General features: G+C 37.5%; 1 protein-coding gene across 1 annotated transcript in view; it reads right to left on the bottom strand.

Moving 5' to 3' along the window:
* Nucleotides 1-20,981, bottom strand: part of LOC137641280 (pneumococcal serine-rich repeat protein-like) — an 80,913-nt gene extending 59,932 nt beyond the window's left edge. Inside the window, exons 1-10 of the mRNA XM_068373709.1 lie at nucleotides 20,856-20,981; nucleotides 14,608-14,640; nucleotides 13,801-13,858; nucleotides 9,135-13,063; nucleotides 8,763-8,978; nucleotides 7,937-8,636; nucleotides 7,647-7,765; nucleotides 6,683-7,520; nucleotides 5,085-6,463; nucleotides 171-4,823 (exon numbers count right to left, since the gene is read on the bottom strand). Of these exons, the coding sequence (XP_068229810.1) occupies nucleotides 171-4,823; nucleotides 5,085-6,463; nucleotides 6,683-7,520; nucleotides 7,647-7,765; nucleotides 7,937-8,636; nucleotides 8,763-8,978; nucleotides 9,135-13,063; nucleotides 13,801-13,858; nucleotides 14,608-14,640; nucleotides 20,856-20,981 (12,051 nt within the window). The remainder of the gene's footprint in view (nucleotides 1-170; nucleotides 4,824-5,084; nucleotides 6,464-6,682; nucleotides 7,521-7,646; nucleotides 7,766-7,936; nucleotides 8,637-8,762; nucleotides 8,979-9,134; nucleotides 13,064-13,800; nucleotides 13,859-14,607; nucleotides 14,641-20,855) is intronic.
* Nucleotides 20,982-24,515: the final 3,534 nt, after the last annotated feature.

The raw sequence follows: 24,515 nt of genomic DNA on the forward strand, positions 1-24,515 counted from the left end.
GTTGGAGAATCTGATGTTGTAGTTTCTGGTACTGGTGTGCTGGTGGCTTGAGGTGCTATTGGCGTGGTTGTCTGCATTGTCGATATGCTAGTAGTAGGAAGCCCTGTTGTTGTAGTCGTGTCTAGTGTTGATATGCTTGATGAAATTGCTGAAGTACTTGTCGTTGCTACTTGTGAGGTAGTGGTTGGAGAAGCTGATGTTGTGGTAGTTTCTGGGTCTGTTGTGCTGGTTATAGGCAGAACAGGAATAGTTGTTTTTATCATAGATGTAGTCTTTTCTTTTTCATTTTTTATGTTTTCTTCGATCTCAGTTATTTTTGACGCTATTTCATCTAATTTTTTAGCCAATGACTCTTTCTGATCATTTAATGATTGTATACTGTTTAGCAGTTGGGTTTTGTTGCTTTCAATCTCTTGAACTTGTTTTGCAATCTCATTGAGTTCCTCATTTTTTGCTGTTACTGCTTCATTTGCCTTTGCGACTATTTGAGTTTTGGCATCTTCATTTATGACATACGTTCCATTCTTTAGAGCTTCAGTCAATTCTGCAATAAATTCTGTGAGGCACTGTAAGAGATCTACCTCAACTGCTTCCTGGATATCTTGTATTGCGATAACAGTCATAACTGTAGGTGTTCCTCTGGTAACATTACCTGTTGGACAGTACTGCCAATCATATTCTGTTGACATTTGTGCTAGTCTCCTATGTCTTCTCGATGAATTAAAGATTGAAGTAAGATTGTTTAGGACATCTACTGCATCTGTTCCAGCCTGATATTGACTTTCTAATTTTTGTGATGTCTCATTAAGTGCTAAGATCTCCTGTTCTTTTTGGTTTATAGTATTTGTTAAATTACTAAGCTCTTCTTGGGTTTGATTGTATATCTCTCTTTGTTCTTGCATTTCTTCTTGTAATGCTGTTTCGTTAAAAGACGGCTTCGTAACTTGAGATGTTGTATTTATTGGTACTGAAATCGAATTTGTAACTGAGTCCTTTGTGGTTGATTGACCTACTACTGTCGTTGTCTCTGCTGCTTGTGAGGTTGTGGTTGAAGTATCTGCTATCGTGGTAGTGTCTGGTGCTCGTGTGCTACTAACTTTAAGTTCTGTTTCCATGGCAGTCATTGCTGTTGATGTCGTAGTTATAGGAAGCCCTGTTGTTGTAGTGGTGTTGAGTGCTGATGTGGTTGTTGTTTCTACTTTAGAGGTACTAGCTGGAGAATCTATTGACGTAGTTGTGTTTGCTACTTGTGAGCTAGTGGTTGGAGAATCTGATGTTGTGGTAGTTTCTGGTACTGGTGTGCTGGTGGTTTGTGATCCTATTGGCGTGGTTGTCTGCGTTGTCGATATGCTAGTAGTAGGAAGCCCTGTTGTTGTAGTCGAGTCTAGTGTTGATGTGCTTGATGAAACCGCTGAAGTAGTTGTCGTTGCAACTTGTGAGGTAGTGGTTGGAGAATCTGATGTTGTGGTAGTTTTTGGTACTGGTGTGCTGGTGGCTTGAGGTACCATTGGCGTGGTTGTCTGCGTTGTCGATATGTTAGTAGTAGGAAGCCCTGTTGTTGTAGTCGAGTCTAGTGTTGATGTGCTTGATGAAACTGCTGAAGTAGTTGTCGTTGCTGCTTGTGAGGTAGAGGTTGGAGAATCTGATGTTGTGGTAGTTTTTGGTACTGGTGTGCTGGTGGCTTGAGGTGCTATTGGCGTGGTTGTCTGCGTTGTCGATATGCTAGTAGTAGGAAGCCCTGTTGTTGTAGTCGAGTCTAGTGTTGATGTGCTTGATGAAACCGCTGAAGTAGTTGTCGTTGCAACTTGTGAGGTAGTGGTTGGAGAATCTGATGTGGTAGTTTTTGGTACTGGTGTGGTGGTGGCTTGAGGTACCATTGGCGTGGTTGTCTGCGTTGTCGATATGCTAGTAGTAGGAAGCCCTGTTGTTATAATCGAGTCTAGTGTTGATGTGCTTGATGAAACTGCTGAAGTAGTTGTTGTTGCAACTTGTGAGGTAGTGGTTGGAGAATCTGATGTTGTGGTAGTTTCTGGTACTGGTGTGCTGGTGGCTTGAGGTGCTATTGGGGTGGTTGTCTGCGTTGTCGATATGCTAGTAGTAGGAAGCCCTGTTGTTGTAGTCGAGTCTAGTGTTGATGTGCTTGATGAAACCGCTGAAGTAGTTGTCGTTGCTACTTTTGAGGTAGTGGTTGGAGAATCTGATGTTGTGGTAGTTTCTGGTACTGGTGTGCTGGTGGCTTGAGGTACCATTGGCGTGGTTGTCTGCGTTGTCGATATGCTAGTAGTAGGAAGCCCTGTTGTTGTAGTCGAGTCTAGTGTTGATGTGCTTGATGAAACCGCTGAAGTAGTTGTTGTTGTAACTTGTGAGGTAGTGGTTGGAGAATCTGATGTTGTGGTAGTTTCTGGTACTGGTGTGCTGGTGGCTTGAGGTGCTATTGGGGTGGTTGTCTGCCTTGTCGATATGCTAGTAGTAGGAAGCCCTGTTGTTGTAGTCGAGTCTAATGTTGATGTGCTTGATGAAACCGCTGAAGTAGTTGTCGTTGCAACTTGTGAGGTAGTGGTTGGAGAATCTGATGTTGTGGTAGTTTCTGGTACTGGTGTGCTGGTGGCTTGAGGTGCTATTGGCGTGGTTGTCTGCGTTGTCGATATGCTAGTAGTAGGAAGCCCTGTTGTTGTAGTCGTGTCTAGTGTTGATGTGCTTGATGAAATCGCTGAAGTACTTGTCGTTGCTACTTGTGAGGTAGTGGTTGGAGAATCTGATGTTGTGGTAGTTTCTGGTACTGGTGTGCTGGTTAATTGAGGACCTACTGGAGTGATGGTCAGAGTTGTTGATGTGCTAGTTATGGGAATCACAGGTGATGTAGTTGCTTCTAGTGTTTCTGTGCTTGAAGAAACTGCTAATGTGGTTGTTGGTACTTGTGAGGTAGAGATTGAAGAATTTCTTCTTGTGGTAGTTTCTGGTTCTGTTGTGCTGGTTATAGGCAGAACAGGAATAGTTGTTTTTATCATAGATGTAGTCTTTTCTTTTTCATTTTTTATGTTTTCTTCGATCTCAGTTATTTTTGACGCTATTTCATCTAATTTTTTAGCCAATGACTCTTTCTGATCATTTAATGATTGTATACTGTTTAGCAGTTGGGTTTTGTTGCTTTCAATCTCTTGAACTTGTTTTGCAATCTCATTGAGTTCCTCATTTTTTGCTGTTACTGCTTCATTTGCCTTTGCGACTATTTGAGTTTTGGCATCTTCATTTATGACATACGTTCCATTCTTTAGAGCTTCAGTCAATTCTGCAATAAATTCTGTGAGGCACTGTAAAAGATCTACCTCAACTGCTTCCTGGATATCTTGTATTGCGATAACAGTCATAACTGTAGGTGTTCCTCTGGTAACATTACCTGTTGGACAGTACTGCCAATCATATTCTGATGACATTTGTGCTAGTCTCCTATGTCTTCTCGATGAATTAAAGATTGAAGTAAGATTGTTTAGGACATCTACTGCATCTGTTCCAGCCTGATATTGACTTTCTAATTTTTGTGATGTCTCATTAAGTGCTAAGATCTCCTGTTCTTTTTGGTTTATAGTATTTGTTAAATTACTAAGCTCTTCTTGGGTTTGATTGTATATCTCTCTTTGTTCTTGCATTTCTTCTTGTAATGCTGTTTCGTTAAAAGACGGCTTTGTAACTTGAGATGTTGTATTTATTGGTACTGAAATCGAATTTGTAACTGAGTCCGTTGTGGTTGATTGACCTACTACTGTCGTTGTCTCTGCTGCTTGTGAGGTTGTGGTTGAAGTATCTGCTATCGTGGTAGTGTCTGGTGCTCGTGTGCTACTAACTTTAAGTTCTGTTGCCATGGCAGTCATTGCTGTTGATGTCGTAGTTATAGGAAGCCCTGCTGTTGTAGTGGTGTTGAATGCTGATGTGGTTGTTGTTTCTACTTTAGAGGTACTAGCTGGAGAATCTATTGACGTAGTTGTGTTTGCTACTTGTGAGCTAGTGGTTGGAGAATATGCTGTTGTGGTTGTGTTTGGTACTGGTGTGCTGGTGGCTTGAGGTGTTATTGGCGTGGTTGTCTGCGTTGTCGATATGCTAGTAGTAGGAAGCCCTGTTGTTGTAGTCGAGTCTAGTGTTGATGTGCTTGATGAAACCGCTGAAGTAGTTGTCGTTGCAACTTGTGAGGTAGTGGTTGGAGAATCTGATGTTGTGGTAGTTTCAGTTACTGGTGTGCTGGTAGCTTGAGGTGCTATTGGCGTGGTTGTCTGCGTTGTCGATATGCTAGTAGTAGGAAGCCCTGTTGTTGTAGTCGAGTCTAGTGTTGATGTGCTTGATGAAACCGCTGAAGTAGTTGTCGTTGCAACTTGTGAGGTAGTGGTTGGAGAATCTGATGTTGTGGTAGTTTTTGGTACTGGTGTGCTGGTGGCTTGAGGTACCATTGGCGTGGTTGTCTGCGTTGTCGATATGCTAGTAGTAGGAAGCCCTGTTGTTGTAGTCGAGTCTAGTGTTGATGTGCTTGATGAAACCGCTGAAGTAGTTGTTGTTGCAACTTGTGAGGTAGTGGTTGGAGAATCTGATGTTGTGGTAGTTTCTGGTACTGGTGTGCTGGTGGCTTGAGGTGCCATTGGGGTGGTTGTCTGCGTTGTCGATATGCTAGTAGTAGGAAGCCCTGTTGTTGTACTCGAGTCTAATGTTGATGTGCTTGATGAAACTGCTGAAGTAGGTGTCGTTGCAACTTGTGAGGTAGTGGTTGGAGAATCTGATGTTGTGGTAGTTTTTGGTACTGGTGTGCTGGTGGCTTGAGGTGCTATTGGCGTGGTTGTCTGTGTTGTCGATATGCTAGTAGTAGGAAGTCCTGTTGTTGTAGTCGAGTCTAATGTTGATGTGCTTGATGAAACCGCTGAAGTAGTTGTCGTTGCAACTTGTGAGGTAGTGGTTGGAGAATCTGATGTTGTGGTAGTTTCTGGTACTGGTGTGCTGGTGGCTTGAGGTGCTATTGGCGTGGTTGTCTGTGTTGTCGATATGCTAGTAGTAGGAAGCCCTGTTGTTGTAGTCGAATCTAGTGTTGATGTGCTTGATGAAACCGCTGAAGTAGTTGTCGTTGCAACTTGTGAGGTAGTGGTTGGAGAATCTGATGTTGTGGTAGTTTCTGGTACTGGTGTGCTGGTGGCTTGAGGTGCTATTGGCGTGGTTGTCTGTGTTGTCGATATGCTAGTAGTAGGAAACCCTGTTGTTGTAGTCGAATCTATTGTTGATGTGCTTGATGAAACCGCTGAAGTAGTTGTCGTTGCAACTTGTGAGGTAGTGGTTGGAGAATCTGATGTTGTGGTAGTTTCTGGTACTGGTGTGCTGGTGGCTTGAGGACCTACTGGAGTGATGGTCAGAGTTGTTGATGTGCTAGTTATGGGAATCACTGGTGATGTAGTTGCTTCTAGTGTTTCTGTGCTGGAAGAAACTGCTAGTGTGGTTGTTGTTGGTACTTGTGAGGTGTAGGTTGAAGAATTTCTTCTTGTGGTAGTTTCTGGTTCTGTTGTGCTGGTTATAGGCAGAACAGGAATAGTTGTTTTTATCATAGGTGTAGTCTTTTCTTTTTCATTTTTTATGTTTTCTTCGATCTCAGTTATTTTTGACGCTATTTCATCTAATTTTTTAGTCAATGACTCTTTCTGATCATTTAATGATTGTATACTGTTTAGCAGTTGGGTTTTGTTGCTTTCAATCTCTTGAACTTGTTTTGCAATCTCATTGAGTTCCTCATTTTTTGCTGTTACTGCTTCATTTGCCTTTGCGACTATTTGAGTTTTGGCATCTTCATTTATGACATACGTTCCATTCTTTAGAGCTTCAGTCAATTCTGCAATAAATTCTGTGAGGCACTGTAAAAGATCTACCTCAACTGCTTCCTGGATATCTTGTATTGCGATAACAGTCATAACTGTAGGTGTTCCTCTGGTAACATTACCTGTTGGACAGTACTGCCAATCATATTCTGTTGACATTTGTGCTAGTCTCCTATGTCTTCTCGATGAATTAAAGATTGAAGTAAGATTGTTTAGGACATCTACTGCATCTGTTCCAGCCTGATATTGACTTTCTAATTTTTTTGATGTCTCATTAAGTGCTAAGATCTCCTGTTCTTTTTTGTTTATAGTATTTGTTAAATTACTAAGCTCTTCTTGGGTTTGATTGTATATCTCTCTTTGTTCTTGCATTTCTTCTTGTAATGCTGTTTCGTTAAAAGACGACTCTGTAACTTGAGATGTTCTATTTATTGGTACTGAAATCGAATTTGTAACTGAGTCCGTTATGGTTGATTGACCTACTACTGTCGTTGTCTCTGCTGCTTGTGAGGTTGTGGTTGGAGAATATGCTGTTGTGGTTGTTTTTGGTACTGGTGTGCTGGTGGCTTGAGGTGCTATTGACGTGGTTGTCTGCGTTGTCGATATGCTAGTAGTAGGAAGCCCTGTTGTTGTAGTCGAGTCTAGTGTTGATGTGCTTGATGAAACCGCTGAAGTAGTTGTCGTTGCAACTTGTGAGGTAGTGGTTGGAAAATCTGATGTTGTGGTAGTTTTTGGTACTGGTGTGCTGGTGGCTTGAGGTGCTATTGGCGTGGTTGTCTGTGTTGTCGATATGCTAGTAGTAGGAAGCCCTGTTGTTGTAGTCGAGTCCAATGTATATGTGCTTGATGAAACCGCTGAAGTAGTTGTCGTTGCAACTTGTGAGGTAGTGGTTGGAGAATCTGATGTTGTGGTAGTTTCTGGTACTGGTGTGCTGGTGGCTTGGGGTGTTATTGGCGTGATTGTCTGCGTTGTCGATATACTAGTAGTAGGAAGCCCTGATGTTGTAGTCGAGTCTAGTGTTGATGTGCTTGATGAAACATCTGAAGTAGTTGTTGTTGCAACTTGTGAGGTAGTGGTTGGAGAATCTGATGTTGTGGTAGTTTCTGGTACTTGTGTGCTGGTGGTTAGTGATCCTATTGGCGTGGTTGTCTGTGTTGTCGATATGCTAGTAGTAGGAAGCCCTCTTGTTGTAGTCGAGTCTAGTGTTGATGTGCTTGATGAAACCGCTGAAGTAGTTGTTGTTGCTACTTGTGAGGTAGTGGTTGGAGAATCTGATGTTGATGTAGTTTTTGGTACTGGTGTGCTGGTGGCTTGAGGTGTTATTGGCGTGGTTGTCTCCGTTGTCGATATACTAGTAGTAGGAAGCCCTGTTGTTGTAGTCGAGTCTAGTGTTGATGTGCTTGATGAAACCGCTGAAGTAGTTGTTGTTGCAACTTGTGAGGTAGTGGTTGGAAAATCTGATGTTTTGGTAGTTTCTGGTACTGGTGTGCTGGTGGCTTGAGGTGCTATTGGCGTGGTTGTCTGTGTTGTCGATATGCTAGTACTAGGAAGCCCTGTTGTTGTAGTCGAGTCTAGTGTTGATGTGCTTGATGAAACCGCTGAAGTAGTTGTCGTTGCTACTTGTGAGGTAGTGGTTGGAGAATCTGATGTTGTGGTAGTTTCTGGTACTGTTGTGCTGGTGGCTTGAGGTGTTATTGGCGTGGTTGTCTGCGTTGTCGATATACTAGTAGTAGGAAGCCCTGTTGTTGTAGTCGAGTCTAGTGTTGATGTGCTTGATGAAACCGCTGAAGTAGTTGTCGTTGCTACTTGTGAGGTAGTGGTTGGAGAATCTGATGTTGTGGTAGTTTCTGGTACTGGTGTGCTGGTGGCTTGAGGTGTTATTGGCGTGGTTGTCTGCGTTGTCAATATACTAGTAGTAGGAAGCCCTGTTGTTGTAGTCGAGTCTAGTGTTGATGTGCTTGATGAAACCGCTGAAGTAGTTGTCGTTGCAACTTGTGAGGTAGTGGTTGGAGAATCTGATGTTGTGGTAGTTTCTGGTACTGGTGTGCTGGTGGCTTGAGGTGTTATTGGCGTGGTTGTCTGCGTTGTCGATATACTAGTAGTAGGAAGCCCTGTTGTTGTAGTCGAGTCTAGTGTTGATGTGCTTGATGAAACCGCTGAAGTAGTTGTCGTTCCAACTTGTGAGGTAGTGGTTGGAGAATCTGATGTTGTGGTAGTTTCTGGTACAGGTGTGCTGGTGGTTAGTGATCCTATTGGCGTGGTTGTCTGTGTTGTCGATATGCTAGTAGTAGGAAGCCCTGTTGTTGTAGTCGAGTCTAGTGTTGATGTGCTTGATGAAACCGCTGAAGTAGTTGTTGTTGCTACTTGTGAGGTAGTGGTTGGAGAATCTGATGTTGATGTAGTTTTTGGTACTGGTGTGCTGGTGGCTTGAGGTGTTATTGGCGTGGTTGTCTCCGTTGTCGATATACTAGTAGTAGGAAGCCCTGTTGTTGTAGTCGAGTCTAGTGTTGATGTGCTTGATGAAACCGCTGAAGTAGTTGTTGTTGCAACTTGTGAGGTAGTGGTTGGAAAATCTGATGTTTTGGTAGTTTCTGGTACTGGTGTGCTGGTGGCTTGAGGTGCTATTGGCGTGGTTGTCTGTGTTGTCGATATGCTAGTACTAGGAAGCCCTGTTGTTGTAGTCGAGTCTAGTGTTGATGTGCTTGATGAAACCGCTGAAGTAGTTGTCGTTGCTACTTGTGAGGTAGTGGTTGGAGAATCTGATGTTGTGGTAGTTTCTGGTACTGTTGTGCTGGTGGCTTGAGGTGTTATTGGCGTGGTTGTCTGCGTTGTCGATATACTAGTAGTAGGAAGCCCTGTTGTTGTAGTCGAGTCTAGTGTTGATGTGCTTGATGAAACCGCTGAAGTAGTTGTCGTTGCTACTTGTGAGGTAGTGGTTGGAGAATCTGATGTTGTGGTAGTTTCTGGTACTGGTGTGCTGGTGGCTTGAGGTGTTATTGGCGTGGTTGTCTGCGTTGTCAATATACTAGTAGTAGGAAGCCCTGTTGTTGTAGTCGAGTCTAGTGTTGATGTGCTTGATGAAACCGCTGAAGTAGTTGTCGTTGCAACTTGTGAGGTAGTGGTTGGAGAATCTGATGTTGTGGTAGTTTCTGGTACTGGTGTGCTGGTGGCTTGAGGTGTTATTGGCGTGGTTGTCTGCGTTGTCGATATACTAGTAGTAGGAAGCCCTGTTGTTGTAGTCGAGTCTAGTGTTGATGTGCTTGATGAAACCGCTGAAGTAGTTGTCGTTCCAACTTGTGAGGTAGTGGTTGGAGAATCTGATGTTGTGGTAGTTTCTGGTACAGGTGTGCTGGTGGCTTGAGGACCTACTGGAGTGATGGTCAGAGTTGTTGATGTGCTAGTTATGGGAATCACTGGTGATGTAGTTGCTTCTAGTGTTTCTGTGCTTGAAGAAACTGCTAATGTGGTTGTTGGTACTTGTGAGGTAGAGGTTGAAGAATTTCTTCTTGTGGTAGTTTCTGGTTCTGTTGTGCTGGTTATAGGCAGAACAGGAATAGTTGTTTTTATCATAGGTGTAGTCTTTTCTTTTTCATTTTTTATGTTTTCTTCGATCTCAGTTATTTTTGACGCTATTTCATCTAATTTTTTAACCAATAACTCTTTTTGATCATTTAATGATTGTATACTGTTTAGCAGTTGGGTTTTGTTGCTCTCAATCTCTTGAACTTGTTTTGCAATCTCATTGAGTTTCTCATTTTTTGCTGTTACTGCTTCATTTGCCTTTGCTACTATTTGAGTTTTGTCATCTTCATTTATGACATACGTTCCATTCTTTAGAGCTTCAGTCAATTCTGCAATAAATTCTGTGAGGCACTGTAAAAGATTTACCTCAACTGCTTCCTGGATATCTTGTATTGCGATAATAGTTATAACTGTAGGTGTTCCTCTGGTAACATTACCTGTTGGACAGTACTGCCAATCATATTCTGTTGACATTTGTGCTAGTCTCCTATGTCTTCTCGATGAATTAAAGGTTGAAGTAAGATTGTTTAGGACATCCACTGCATCCGTACCAGCCTGATATTGACTTTCTAATTTTTTTGATGTCTCATTAAGTGCTAAGATCTCCTGTTCTTTTTTGTTTATAGTATTTGTTAAATTACTAAGCTCTTCTTGGGTTTGATTGTATATCTCTCTTTGTTCTTGCATTTCTTCTTGTAATGCTGTTTCGTTAAAAGACGGCTTTGTAACTTGAGATGTTGTATTTATTGGTACTGAAATCGAATTTGTAACTGAGTCCGTTGTGGTTGATTGACCTACTACTGTCGTTGTCTCTGCTGCTTGTGAGGTTGTGGTTGAAGTATCTGCTATCGTGGTAGTGTCTGGTGCTCGTGTGCTACTAACTTTAAGTTCTGTTTCCATGGCAGTCATTGCTGTTGATGTCGTAGTTATAGGAAACCCTGTTGTTGTAGTGGTGTTGAGTGCTGATGTGGTTGTTGTTTCTACTTTAGAGGTACTAGCTGGAGAATCTATTGACGTAGTTGTGTTTGCTACTTGTGAGGTAGTGGTTGGAGAATCTGATGTTGTGGTAGTTTCTGGTACTGGTGTGCTGGTGGTTTGTGATCCTATTGGCGTGGTTGTCTGTGTTGTCGATATGCTAGTAGTAGGAAGCCCTGTTGTTGTAGTCGAGTCTAGTGTTGACGTGCTTGATGAAACCACTAAAGTACTTGTTGTTGCTGCTTGTGAGGTAGTGGTTGGAGAATCTGATGTTGTGGTAGTTTCAGTTACTGGTGTGCTGGTGGCTTGAGGTGCTATTGGGGTGGTTGTCTGCGTTGTCGATATACTAGTAGTAGGAAGCCCTGTTGTTGCAGTCGAGTCTAGTGTTGACGTGCTTGATGAAACCGCTGAAGTAGTTGTTGTTGCTGCTTTTGAGGTAGTGGTTGGAGAATCTGATGTTGTGGTAGTTTCTGGTACTTGTGTGCTGGTGGTTAGTGATCCTATTGGCGTGGTTGTCTGTGTTGTCGATATGCTAGTAGTAGGAAGCCCTGTTGTTGTAGTCGAATCTAGTGTTGACGTGCTTGATGAAACCACTGAAGTACTTGTTGTTGCTGCTTGTGAGGTAGTGGTTGGAGAATCTGATGTTGTAGTAGTTTCAGTTACTGGTGTGCTGGTGGCTTGAGGTGCTATTGGCGTGGTTGTCTGCGTTGTCGATATACTAGTAGTAGGAAGCCTTGTTGTTGTAGTCGAGTCTAGTGTTGATGTGCTTGATGAAACCGCTGAAGTAGTTGTCGTTGCTACTTGTGAGGTAGTGGTTGGAGAATCTGATGTTGTGGTAGTTTCTGGTACTGGTGTGCTGGTGGCTTGAGGTGCTATTGGGGTGGTTGTCTGCGTTGTCGATATGCTAGTAGTAGGAAGCCCTTTTGTTGTAGTCGAGTTTAGTGTTGATGTGCTTGATGAACCTGCTGAAGTAGTTGTCGTTGCTACTTGTGAGGTAGTGGTTGGAGAATCTGATGTTTTGGTAGATTCAGTTACTGGTGTGCTGTTGGCTTGAGGACCTACTGGAGTGATGGTTAGTGTTGTTGATTTAGTTGATGTAGTTGCTTCTAGTGTTTTTGTGCTTGAAGAAACTGCTAGTGTTGTTGTTGTTGGTACTAGTGAGGTAGAGGTTGAAGAATTTCTTTTTTTGGTAGTTTCTGGTTCTGTTGTGCTGGTGGTTTGTTGGTGTGTTGCCGTGGTGATCAGTGTTGTTGATGTGCTAGTTTTAGGAAGCCCTGTTGTTGTTGTGGTGTATAGTGTTGATGTGTTTGAAAAAACTGCTGATGTGGTTGGTGTCCCAGGTATTGTAGAGGTTTCTGTTACACCTGAACTTGAGGTTATATCCTCAACTGCCCTAGAGGATGTAAACTTTTCAGTTTGGGAAGTTTCTGTTGTGCTGGTTATAGGCAGAATAGGAATAGTTGTTTTTATCATAGATGTAGTCTTTTCTTTTTCATTTTTTATGTTTTCTTCGATCTCAGTTATTTTTGACGCTATTTCATCTAATTTTTTAACCAATGACTCTTTCTGATCATTTAATGATTGTATACTGTTTAGCAGTTGGGTTTTGTTGCTTTCAATCTCTTGAATTTGTTTTGCAATCTCATTTAGTTTCTCTGTTTTTGCTGTTACTGCTTCATTTGCCTTTGCTACTATTTGAGTTTTGTCATCTTCATTTATGACATACGTTCCATTCTTTAGAGCTTCAGTTAATTCTGCAATAAATTCTGTGAGGCACTGTAAGAGGTTTACCTCAACGGCATCCTGAATATCTTGTATTGTGATGAGCGTCATATTTGTAGGTGTAGCTCTAGTAACGTTACCTGTTGGACAGTACTGCCAATCATATTCTGTTGACATTTGTGCTAGTCTCCTATGTCTTCTCGATGAATTAAAGATTGAAGTAAGATTGTTTAGGACATCTACTGCATCTGTTCCAGCCTGATATTGACTTTCTAATTTTTTTGATGTCTCATTAAGTGCTAAAATCTCCTGTTCTTTGTTGTTTATAGTATTTGTTAAATTACTAAGCTCTTCTTGGGTTTGATTGTATATCTCTCTTTGTTCTTGTAATTCTTCTTGTAATGCAGTTTCGTTAAAAGACGATTCTGTAACTTGAGATGTTGTATTTATTGGTATTGAAATCGTATATGTAACTGTTTCACTTGTGGTTGGTCCTCTTACTGTTGTTGTTGTCTTTGCTACTTGAGAGGTTGTGGTTGAAGTATCTGCTTTCGTGGTAGTGTCTGGTGCTCGTGTGCTACTAACTTTAAGTTCTGTTGTCATGGCAGTCATTGCTGTTGATGCCGTAGTTATAGGAAGCCCTGTTGTTGTAGTGGTGTTGAGTGCTGATGTGGTTGTCGTTTCTACTTTAGAGGTACTAGATGGAGAATCTATTGATGTGGTTGTGTTTGCTACTTGTGAGGTAGTGGTTGGAGAATCTGATGTTGTGGTAGTTTCTGGTACTGGTGTGCTGGTGGCTTGAGGTGCTATTGGCGTGGTTGTCTGCGTTGTCGATATGCTAGTAGTAGGAAGCCCTGTTGTTGTAGTCAAGTCTAGTGTTGATGTGCTTGATGAAACTGCTGAAGTAGTTGTCTCTGGTATTGGTTGGACAGTGACTGAAGATGTTGGTGCTGGTTGGTCTGTGACTGGAGGTCTTGTTACTGGTTGGTCTGTGACTGGAGGTCCTTTAGGAGAGATTAATTAAATATTTAACAAGGAAAGTGTATTTAATATCATAGAAAGATTGGTTGAGGGGTATTTTTCAGTAAATGTTAGGACAATGAGAGAGCAAAAAAATAAATAAAATGTATTTGTAGGTCTATATTTGTTGGATTTTTTAATTAATTATAATAACTGATGATGCTGATTGTTGTGTTCATTGACCATACCAAAGAGAAGGTATCGCGAGACTGGTGAAATGTAGTAAAAATAGAAAGCAGCTGTTAATAGATGTTAAGGTGAATGGAAACTTGGAAGATGAAGAGAGTAATGTTAATATGAATGATTGAAAAATGGAAGTATTTAATTTTTGGGGGGTTAGGCTTAAGAAGGAGTTCAATGGTTGATATTAGGATTTGAGGTGAGATAAAGAAAAAAATTAGGTGAAGCAAGATTATTATTATTATTATTATTTTTATTATTATTATTATTACTTGATAAGCTACAACCCTATTTCGAAAAGCAGGATGTTATAAGCTTAGAGGCTCCAACATGGAAAATATCCCAGTGAGAAAAGGAATCAATGTACCCTCAAGCAAGAGCAGGAACAGAAGAAGGAAGGGAATTCCAAAGCTGGCAATGTGGAAAATATTATGACTGATTAAAGTATTGCAAATCCGTGTATACTTACGCATACATGCGTATCATTCACGGATTTATAATGAATAATGAATACCAATGCATATGTATAGTGAATACTTACCTACTGGAGGCGCCGGTTGACAGTCATCATTGCAACCGCTGTTTACTGACTGAATCACCTGTAATGACGGGAATTCTTCAGGTGCGAACAGTAAAGGTGTCAAAATGTTATTATTATTATTATTATTATTATTATTATTATTATTATTATTATTATTATTATCATTATTTATTATTATTACAATTATTATTATCATTATTATTATTATTATTATTATTATCCAAATTATTATTGTTATAGTTTTTATTATTATTATTATTATTATTATTATTATTATCATTATTATTATTATTATTGTTATTATTATTATTATTATTATTATTATTATTATTATTATTATTATTATTATTATTATTATCATCGTTATCATTATTATTATTATTATTATTATTATTATTATTATTATTATTACTTAGTTTATCTTTCTTTCACCAGTATGATGATTACTAAAACTTGTCATAGTTCAAATACATGAACATATCTATCTATCTATCTAGCTATCTATCTGTCTATCTATCTATCTATCTATCACTCCAAACAATCAATTATTCTATAGATAGATAGATAGATAGATAGATAGATATACATTTAATTGAAGTTAATTTTTCGCTGATGGAATGGGCTAAGCTAGGTAACTCAGATACCTAATTGATTGAAATATTATAAGCTTTCGGATTGGTTATAATTTCATTGCAGCCCTTTTGTTTCATTGTATATTTAATCATTCATTAACTTATTTATTTATTTGTTTATTTATTTATTTGTTTATTTATTTATTCATATGAGAGTGCAAACATACCCACTTACCTGAATGACGATTCTGGTTTCGACTGTGTACGCCTGAAAAGAGAAAAACATAAATTTATATACTTGATAGACAACAACTCTCTCTCTCTCTCTCTCTCTCTCTCTCTCTCTCTCTCTCTCTCTCTCTCTCTCTCTCTCTCTCTCTCTCTCTCTCATTCGTCTTTTTCTTCTAAGAAGACAAAAGTAAAGATAACAAAATCACTTTATGAAAAAATCTATTTTTGTTCTCCATCTGCAAATCTGATTTCTCACCCCGTTCGCGAAACGTCATCAGGCATACCAGAGGTCATTATCATATCATTATCATATCATATCATTATCATTATCATATCATATCATATCATATCATATCATTATCATATCATTATCATTATCGTTATTATGTCTATCATGTATTATCATATCATATCATATATCATTATCATATCATATCATATATTATTATCATGTCATATCATGTTTTATCATAACATATCATATCATTATCATATTATTATCATGACATATCATATCATATCGTAATAATGACATTATCATGTCATATCATTATCATATCTAAATTATATTTAAAAGCGCAATACCAACATGAGAGAGATATTTTACACTTTCTCATCAACTTGAATTTAACATTTGACAACATCTCGTACTATGTATCTTATGACTTTTCGTGATCGATGTTGGACTTAAAAAAAAAAAAAAATAGTCGAAAATTCTCCGTAAAAATCTACTCTTCTCAGCCGTATTTCAGTAAAATACAGGGGACCGTAATTTTTAGCTTAATTTGTTATTATTTTTTACAGGGTTGGTGACCGTAATATCACTCCTTTACGTCATTATATCCGTTTTTTAAACGGTAAATGCCTGTCAATTTATGTTATTCCAGGATTTTTATCGTTTTTAAGGCATTTTAACTGTAAATAAGGCTATCAAATTGTCCTTTTCTTTGGCTTTTGCGCTTGAAATATAAGAGCATCATTTCTTCAAGCATTTTAATAAGCTTAAATTTAACAACTGGTCGCTCGGATGGTATGAAAAATAGTAATATAATTGCCTTTTAACCACAGTTAAGTTGAAGTATGCAATTTAGGGGGTACACTTGGGCATGCTGTTCTATCTTATTTCTCTTCCTCTTTTTTTTTTCTTTTATGGGAAGGATCTAATTTAATGTTGTTATTATTGTTGACATATTTTGTTTTGATCATTTATTCTTCTCTTGTAGTTTATTTGTTTCCTTGTTTCCTTTCATCACTGGGTTATTTTTCCCATTGGAGCCCTAGAGCTTATAGCATCCTGCTTTTCTAAGTGGTGGGGCTATAACCGAGCTTGTAATAATAATAATAATAATAATAATAATAATAGTGGGTACGATGATGCCCGATATAATGACCATTGAAAAGGGCAAAGTAACTTCTGGATCATCTATCATTTTTTTTTTTTTCAATTATTTACTGGTTTTGTTTACTTTTTAATCATTTATACATACGAGTTAGCCGAGTGCGTAAAGTTTGCTTTTTTCATAAAGTTGCATAATTAAAGATTTCCGTTTTTATGCCATACATGCCAGAACTTTATTACTACAACGCTTTGCAATTCCTTTTTTATTTTTAATGTTTATTTTTTGTCTGATCGCTCACAGCAAACCAACCTCGCATGGTTGGTCCAGACCACAGTCAATTTTTTGTTTGTGAGGCAGATTTGCACCGACTCGCAGGGGTGCCTTTTTAGCTTGGAAAAGTTTCCTGATAGCTGATTGGTCGGAAGTATTCGAACAAAAATACTTCCGACCAATCAGCTATAAGGAAACTTTTCCGAGCTAAAAAGGCACCCCTGCGAATCTGTACAAATCTGCCTCCCTAAAATAAAAAAAATGACTTAAGTATAGCTTTTCTGATCATGGCGATGCGCAAACCCTTTCGTGGTGAAAGGTTGTATAAGGTAGATGTAAATCATGTCTACTATTTTCAATCCCAAATACAAATTACTTTCATTTCACATCGCCAGCATTTGCTTATAATTGACCTTGGTAATACGAAAAAGACCACTGTTAAACGCAGTCTCTTTAGGCATTTGCAACTCTTGGGCAATTATTATTATTATTATTATTATTATTATTGTTGCTGTTGTTGTTGTTGTTATTAATGTTATTATTATTGTTATTGTTATCGTTGTTATTATTATTAATATTATTATTATTATTGTTATTATAATTATTATTATTATTATTTTTATTATTATTATTATTACTATTACTATTATTATTATTATTACCCTTATTATTATTATTATTATTATTATTATTATTATTATTATTATTATTATTATTATTATCAATAGCTAATCTACAACCCTAGTGGAAAAAGCAGGATGCTATAAGCCCAAGGGCCCCCAACGAGGAAAATTAGCCCAGTGAGGAAAGTAAATAAGGAAATAAATAAATGATATAAGAAGTAATGAACAATTGAAATATTTTTAAAACATCATCACCATTAAAACAGACATTTCATATACAAACCATAAAAGGAACGTTATCGCAAAATACTGCAGTTTATGCAAATGAGAGAAGGGAATAATGGAATAATAATTCTCGCTTTTGCTGCCCCAAAAGTGATTCATTAGAGTCAAGTCACGTAAGTATCAACTGTGAGATTTTAAGGAAATATTAATTCCTCATTATAAGATATCAGACTCTGATATTTCATTCTCCATTTAACAAAAAAAAAAAAAAAAAAAAAAAAAAAAAAAAAAAAAAAAAAAAAAAAAAAAAAAAAAAAACGTTTAGAATACAGGAAAGGATTATTCATAAACTTTTTTTGTGGAAACTTAACGAATTAAAATTGCCTCTTTAATTTCAATTGGTTTACCTCTGGCAAGTAGACAACAGAAATAAATACAGACTGATACTTAATTCTCCATTTAAAAAATAAATAAATAAATAAATCTATCCGTTTAGAATGCAGGAAAGGATTATTCATAGACATTTTTTGTGGAAACTGAACGAATTAAAATTGCCTCTTAAATTTAAATTAATTTGCCTCTGGCAAGTAAACAACAAAAGTAAATAGAAAGTAAAGACCAGCCAAATATGTTTATGTTAAACAGGCTGGCATGTCTTTTTATAGTTTATATATGAAAGATCTGTTTGATGTTGTAACTGTTCCTCAAATATTTTAATTGTTCATTACTTCTCATATAGTGTATTCATTTCCTTATTTGCTTTCCTCACTGGGCTATTATTCCTTGTTGGACCCCTTGTACTTATAGAATCTTGCTTTTCCAACTAGGGTTGTAGTTTAGCTACTACTACTACTACTACTACTACTACTACTACTACTACTGTATTTACACGTATACAGATCTGCATTACATAAACATATGTATTTATACATACACATAAGTTTATATATATACTAAACATATGTATTTACACATATACATATCTGCATCACGTAAACATATGTATTTATACATATATATATATATATATATATATATATATATATATATATATATATATATATATATATATATATATATATATATATATAATTCTATACATATACTAAACATATGTATTTATACATATTCATATCTGCATTACGTAAACATATGTATTCATACATGTATATGTCTGCATTACATAAACACATATATTTATGCATATACGTATCTGCATTACATAAACATATGTATTTATACATATCTGCATTCAGACTGTCCCACCAGAGAATGGCTCCATCCATGTGCAAAGCAAACCAGTAAAAATACTAACAATGAAACGTTAACTGAGCATAATAAAAAGAAACTCAGAACTTTTGTTGAAAAGTTTTTTCCCGAAAAAAAAACCCGGCCTGGTTTTTATAGCATAAAACTATATAATCTGCTTGAAGTTTTCTACTTCTGACTGCGTAACTTTTATAATCCGTTTTCTCGATGTTTTTTTTTTGTTTTGTCTCGGAAGCTAAAAACTGTGTAAAACAAACGACAATTTAAAAGCGAATGCATTTTCTCTGCGCTGTTATCTTCTGAAGTCCTGGTTCAGAAAAAGGACTTCACCGAAGAGGCCGACCATTTTTCTCCCTCTGGCCTCTTCCCTTCCTTCCTTTTGTTAAAGGAATTTACAGCTTTGCGAACGCTCCTCTTCTTCCTTTTTTCCTGTTTAGAACGTTTCCAAGTAGTACGTGGAGACTTTACGTCGCTTTCTTATTCTTCCTTCTTTTTCGAGCAATAAACTCGTGTTGTCTTAAACGGTCACCATTAGAATATGTCTAAGCGAAAGAAAATTCGTCCATCTCTCTCTCTCTCTCTCTCTCTCTCTCTCTCTCTCTCTCTCTCTCTCTCTCTCTCTCTCTCTCTCTCCTAAGAAACTTACATATGTATATATATATATATATATATATATATATATATATATATATATATATATATATATATATATATATATATATATATATATATATATACACACATACATACAGTATATATACACACACGCACAGACTTCTGTCTCTATTTATATTTAGCACAGACACTCGCAAGACAGAGCTAGCCTACTCTGTGCCACATCACTCACAAACATTAATTCGATCCCTTGAGCACTCACTAACAGATTCATGCCCTACCACAAACACAAACAGATTAGCGGCATCACACAAACAGATATTTCCTCTCCGTCACAAACAACCTCGACCACGGACCTCTCAAACTCAAACAGAAAATAACGTCAAAAATTATCATTTTGGAAAAAATATCAACCGAGAGATTGAGAGGCTACGCTATTTCACGGTTGCTATTTCGAGTCCGTCTCGGCTTCTGTTCTTCCATCCACCCATTTATCCATTTATCTTTCCTTCCTTCTTCCATCGTCCAACGCCTAATGCTTCCAAAGGGTCATAGCATGGTATGGAGGGAAGCCATTTCCAGTTTCCATTTGCCGAGTGGCTTTTCTCATATCACCTTTAGTTCTCTCTCCTATTTTTGCTTCTTTTTACTGCGAAAGATGATCGTCTATCTATCCATCTACCTGTCTATCAATCTATCTATCTAAATCTTTCTTCCTTCGACTTCACCTTTCACTCTTTTTGTTTAATTTCTATAGGTCTATTTTTATCTACCTTCATTTTCCTTCATTTATTCATAACATATTTTCCCAAACTATTTTTTTTTCAGTCTAAATTCATATCTATCTGTCCTTCTCTCCATCAGTGTATTTTTTTTTAGCAAATTTTTTTTATCTCAATGCTCTGTCTACCTGTCTATATATCTATCTATCCATCTATCTTTATAACCCAGAATCCTAACGCACATGCAGATAAAAGAAACCATTTCTTAAAATATTAAATGGATTCTCTCTCTCTCTCTCTCTCTCTCTCTCTCTCTCTCTCTCTCTCTCTCTCTCTCTCTCTCTCTCTCTCTCTCTCTCTCTCTCTCTCTCCATGTTTTCAACGTAAGACTTTAAGGATAAAGATATTTTTCTTCAAACATTCGCTAAATATATTTTTCTCTTTCCCTTTCTCCTCTCAATTTCTCTATGGAATCGAAGACTTTTCTTTCCTTTACTGAAACAAACTTCGAAAAGTTTGTAGGTTTTTGAATCTTCTGATCTGAAAATTTTCATCCTGTAGTTTGGGAGTTTTTTCATACCTTAAAAGGAAAAAACTTTTTTTCCAGTCATGTGTAAGAAATAGATTTAATCTCTACGAGTAAATAAATATGTTTATCTGAATCTATGTGAACCAGATCGTAAAAAATAAATTTTGTGAAATATTTTGGAATTTTGCTATTATGGCGTTTAGAGATGATTTTAACCATGCAATACGCATTGCAAAATTCTCTTGACTAATTTGCGTACATGATATGCATTTGAAATGTCATTCATACTCGCTATCTTAGGTATTTTAGTTGTTGTTGCAGTTTCTCTCTTTGTGTCTCTTCGTCTGTCTTGCGTACGCCATCTCTTTATGTTAAACAGTTACACATTCTCTCTCTCTCTCTCTCTCTCTCTCTCTCTCTCTCTCTCTCTCTCTCTCTCTCTCTCTCTCTCTCTCTCTTATATTATTTACGTTAAACAGATTAGTGTTTCGCCTGTCAAACCTATTTCTCATGATTTTTATCTCTCACTTTTTCTCTACGTTAGACAACTCTCTCTCTCTCTCTCTCTCTCTCTCTCTCCTCTCTCTCTCTCTCTCTCTCTCTCTCTCTCTCTCTCTCTCTCTCTCTCTCTCTCTCTCTCTCTACGTTTAACGGCTTACTGTCTCGTTACCCTTATCAACCCTGTCTCTCATCTTCTCAATCTCTCTGTCTCCCTCACTTTCTCTCAATCTTAAACAGCTTACTGTCTCGCTGCCTCTGTCAACCCTGTCCCTCATTTTCTCCATCTAGTCTCCTTCTCTCTCTCATGGAATCAGCTTGAAACTTTAGCAGGAGACCGGAATACCTTTCTTCCATTCCTGGATGTACCTCCTTCCAGTGGATCTATGTCCTTGGTCGTGCAAAAAGCAAAAAACAAACGGTCCGCTTTTCTAAGAAACTTTATAGCGTTCTCGAATTCTTTACGCTGAACTTGAAGACTCGAATCACCTCGAATATCGAAGTAACGTCTTGTTAATCGCCAATATCGGCGTTAGTACCCTGGGTAGGGTTACGCCAGTTAACACGTAATCTATAAATCAATGGCCATACAGCTATTTGCCCTCCTGCTGATGTCATTCCTGGTTTTAGTAATTTATTGCAATACCAAAACTTATGCAAAAACAAATTTGGTTTTTCATTATTCGCAATAGCCTACTACAGTCTTTGTAACAACAAAAAACATAAATTTCAGATATAGCTACAACAAATAAACTTGCGTCTTTGTTATATAAGTAAATATAATGAAATATATTACAACTTCTTTCTTGTAACAACAAAAAACATAATTTTCTGATATAGCTACAACAAATAAACTTATGTCTCTGTTTTATAGGTAAATATGATAGAAAATATTTTGCAACTTCTTTCAAAAGTAGGCGTAAAGAAATTAAATATATATCTATAAAAGCGAACGGAAAAAACGTACGAAATTTCTAAACTTTCCATAGGTTAAAGAGGAATCCCTTCCTTGGTATGACTGTATAAGGCATAAACTGTGAATTTAAAAACAGCATATCAATTTTATATAAGCAAAAGCCTTGCTGCTTTTTGTCATGACTGCTACTTTATTCATTGATCTCGAAGACTACTTTTCCTGCTGTCTTTAGGGAGTTGGAATAGTTTGAGAATTTCCGCCGGTAGATAAAATATTAAATATTTCTTTGGGAATTATTGATGACTTTAAAAATTCAACGTTTGTTACATTATGAAGAGATAGGGAGTAGCATTACTTACTCCGACGGGAGCAGATCTTTATGCGAAGGGAACGTTAAGGACTGTTGAGCCTTAAAGAATGGGGGGGGGGGGTTGCTTAACGTCATGGGTGGGCCACCTTCCTTTCTTGGAGACATGAATGTGTATATAGGAATAAGCTTATCTATGCTTATACGTATCACAAATGTTTGCTTTTATTAATGTTATCATCTATTAACGTATGTATCATAGATATTTGTAGTTATTAAAGTGTTTATCAGAAATTTTTTTTTTATTAATGTTACCATCCATGAATGTATGTATCATAGATATTTGTATTTTTTTAAAGTGTTTATCATGAATATTTCTTTTAATGTTTTCATCTATAAATATAGTATAATAGATATTTATAGAGTATTAAAGTGTATATCAGAAATGCTTGTTTTATTGATGTTATCATCTATGAATGTATGTATTATAGATATATGTATTTATTGAAGTGTTTATCATAAAAGTATGCATTTATGAATTAGTATCAAGGATTGTATATCTAATGAATATGTTTCTTTATGAATTAGCGTATCTATGAATATATATATCACGAATATGTGGGTTTTTCTAAATGCTTGCATCTATAAATATACTTACTATGAATGTGTGTATCTATGAATTTAAACATCAAGAATGTGTGAAACTTATGTATCGTAAATGTTTGTCTAAGAATATAAGTATCGTGAATATGTGTAGTTTTGAATGAGTATAGGTCTGCCTGTGTTTATGTTCATCATAAAAACATTATCATGAAAATATTCATTTACCTAAAGACATGTAGACATATGACTCCATATGAAAAGACCATACCATTTGTATTACAAACGTATTTCACTTATGGCTTTTTTTATCTATTATCTTATTATGTATTTAGTTGTCTTTTAGCATCTAATAGTGTGTAGGTTTAGTCTCCCTTCCTTGGGTCACATAATTAGATAATTGAAGTTTTATCGTAAGTCTCCCTGATTCCACCTTGCTCAGGACACCTGATCCCATTTTGATTAATTATAGCTATAATCGTTAATATGATAATGGCAATAAATGTCATATTACGCCCAAATGTAGAAGGGTTGTGGTGGCCGATGTGGTAACGTCCCTGACTGGTGAACGGCAGACTGGGGCACGAGTCCCGTTCCGACTCGTTAGTTTCTTTGGTCGCTGCAACCTCACCATCCTTGTGAGGTAAGGATGGGGGGTTTAATGGAGCTTGTAGGCCTATCTGCTGAGTCATCAGAAGCCATTGCTTGGCCCTGCTTGGTCCTAGCATGGGTGGGAAGGGGACTTGGGCGCTGATCATATTTATATGTGGTCAGACTGTAGGGCATTGTGCTGCTTGATAGGGCAATGTCACTGTCCCTTGCATCTGCCATTCATGAGCAACCTTTAAACCTTCAAACGTGTAGGTTTGTTAAAGATTGCAGATTATCAAAGATCATCATTATCAAAAGCTAAGCTGCAACCTTATTTGGAAAAAGGAGAACGCTACATGGAGAAAGGCCACAGAATAGATCTTAAATGAGCAGTTATGGGTTACACAAGTCCGGGTAAAAATATTCATAGAATCGTTAACGCTTTGTCTAACCCAGTAATACTGTTGTTAAGACTTGATGTCCTGATAAATATGCATTAGTTCGATGAGATGTGAAATACACAAGGAGATGAACTCTATGTATATCTGATAGAAGGAAGAGTGTCTCTTCTCCTCTCTCCCCCCCCCCCCCCCACACAAATGCTTATAGTTTCACACATATCACAAACACCTACTTTGAGAATGATGGCTAAATACGTCGTTCAAACGGTTACGATCAACGCAAAGTACATATTTTGTCTTCTCCAAAACACTATTTCATCAAGCTTTTTTTCCTAAGTTTACTTTGGCATTATCGTTAGAAAATTACTTATCTTGTTATGACAGTGACACGAAGCACCGACTTCTTCATCTCGACTTATCTTTATGTAATTATGTACGTATATGAGTATTTACGTGCACGTACCAAGTGTGCCAAACAGTACATGGAAAACCACTTAGCAAAACAGGTGTGTCCTTTCGGCAGACGTCATGGCGCTTGAAATATCTTGACATATGTGAGAATAATGAGGCCGAGGCGGTCGGCAGGAGTAATAAATACGTCGGAGGTTCCTAAACATTTGTTGATGTTACCAAACACTTGTTGAGGTTAAGATGACGATCCCATTAATGAGAGAGAGAGAGAGAGAGATGAGAGAGAGAGAGAGAGAGAGAGAGAGAGAGAGAGAGGAGAGAGAGAGAGAGAGATGTTTATATGTATGATACATACGTTTTCATGCATCTCCTTATAATAGAAATTATTCTTGAGAGAGAGAGAGAGAGAGAGAGAGAGAGAGAGAGAGAGAGAGAGAGCTGTTCATATGTATAACATTGCATTTTCATGCAGTTCCTTTTTATAGAAATTATTCTTTCAATTCAACCATCTATTTTCACTCAAATCTTTCCATTCAAAATAATGTAAAACTCAATAATAATGAAAAGGACAAAGAAACATTCAGTACAAAATCTT

This window comes from Palaemon carinicauda, chromosome 5 (assembly GCF_036898095.1).
Source record: "Palaemon carinicauda isolate YSFRI2023 chromosome 5, ASM3689809v2, whole genome shotgun sequence".
In the NCBI taxonomy this organism is placed as follows: domain Eukaryota; kingdom Metazoa; phylum Arthropoda; class Malacostraca; order Decapoda; family Palaemonidae; genus Palaemon; species Palaemon carinicauda.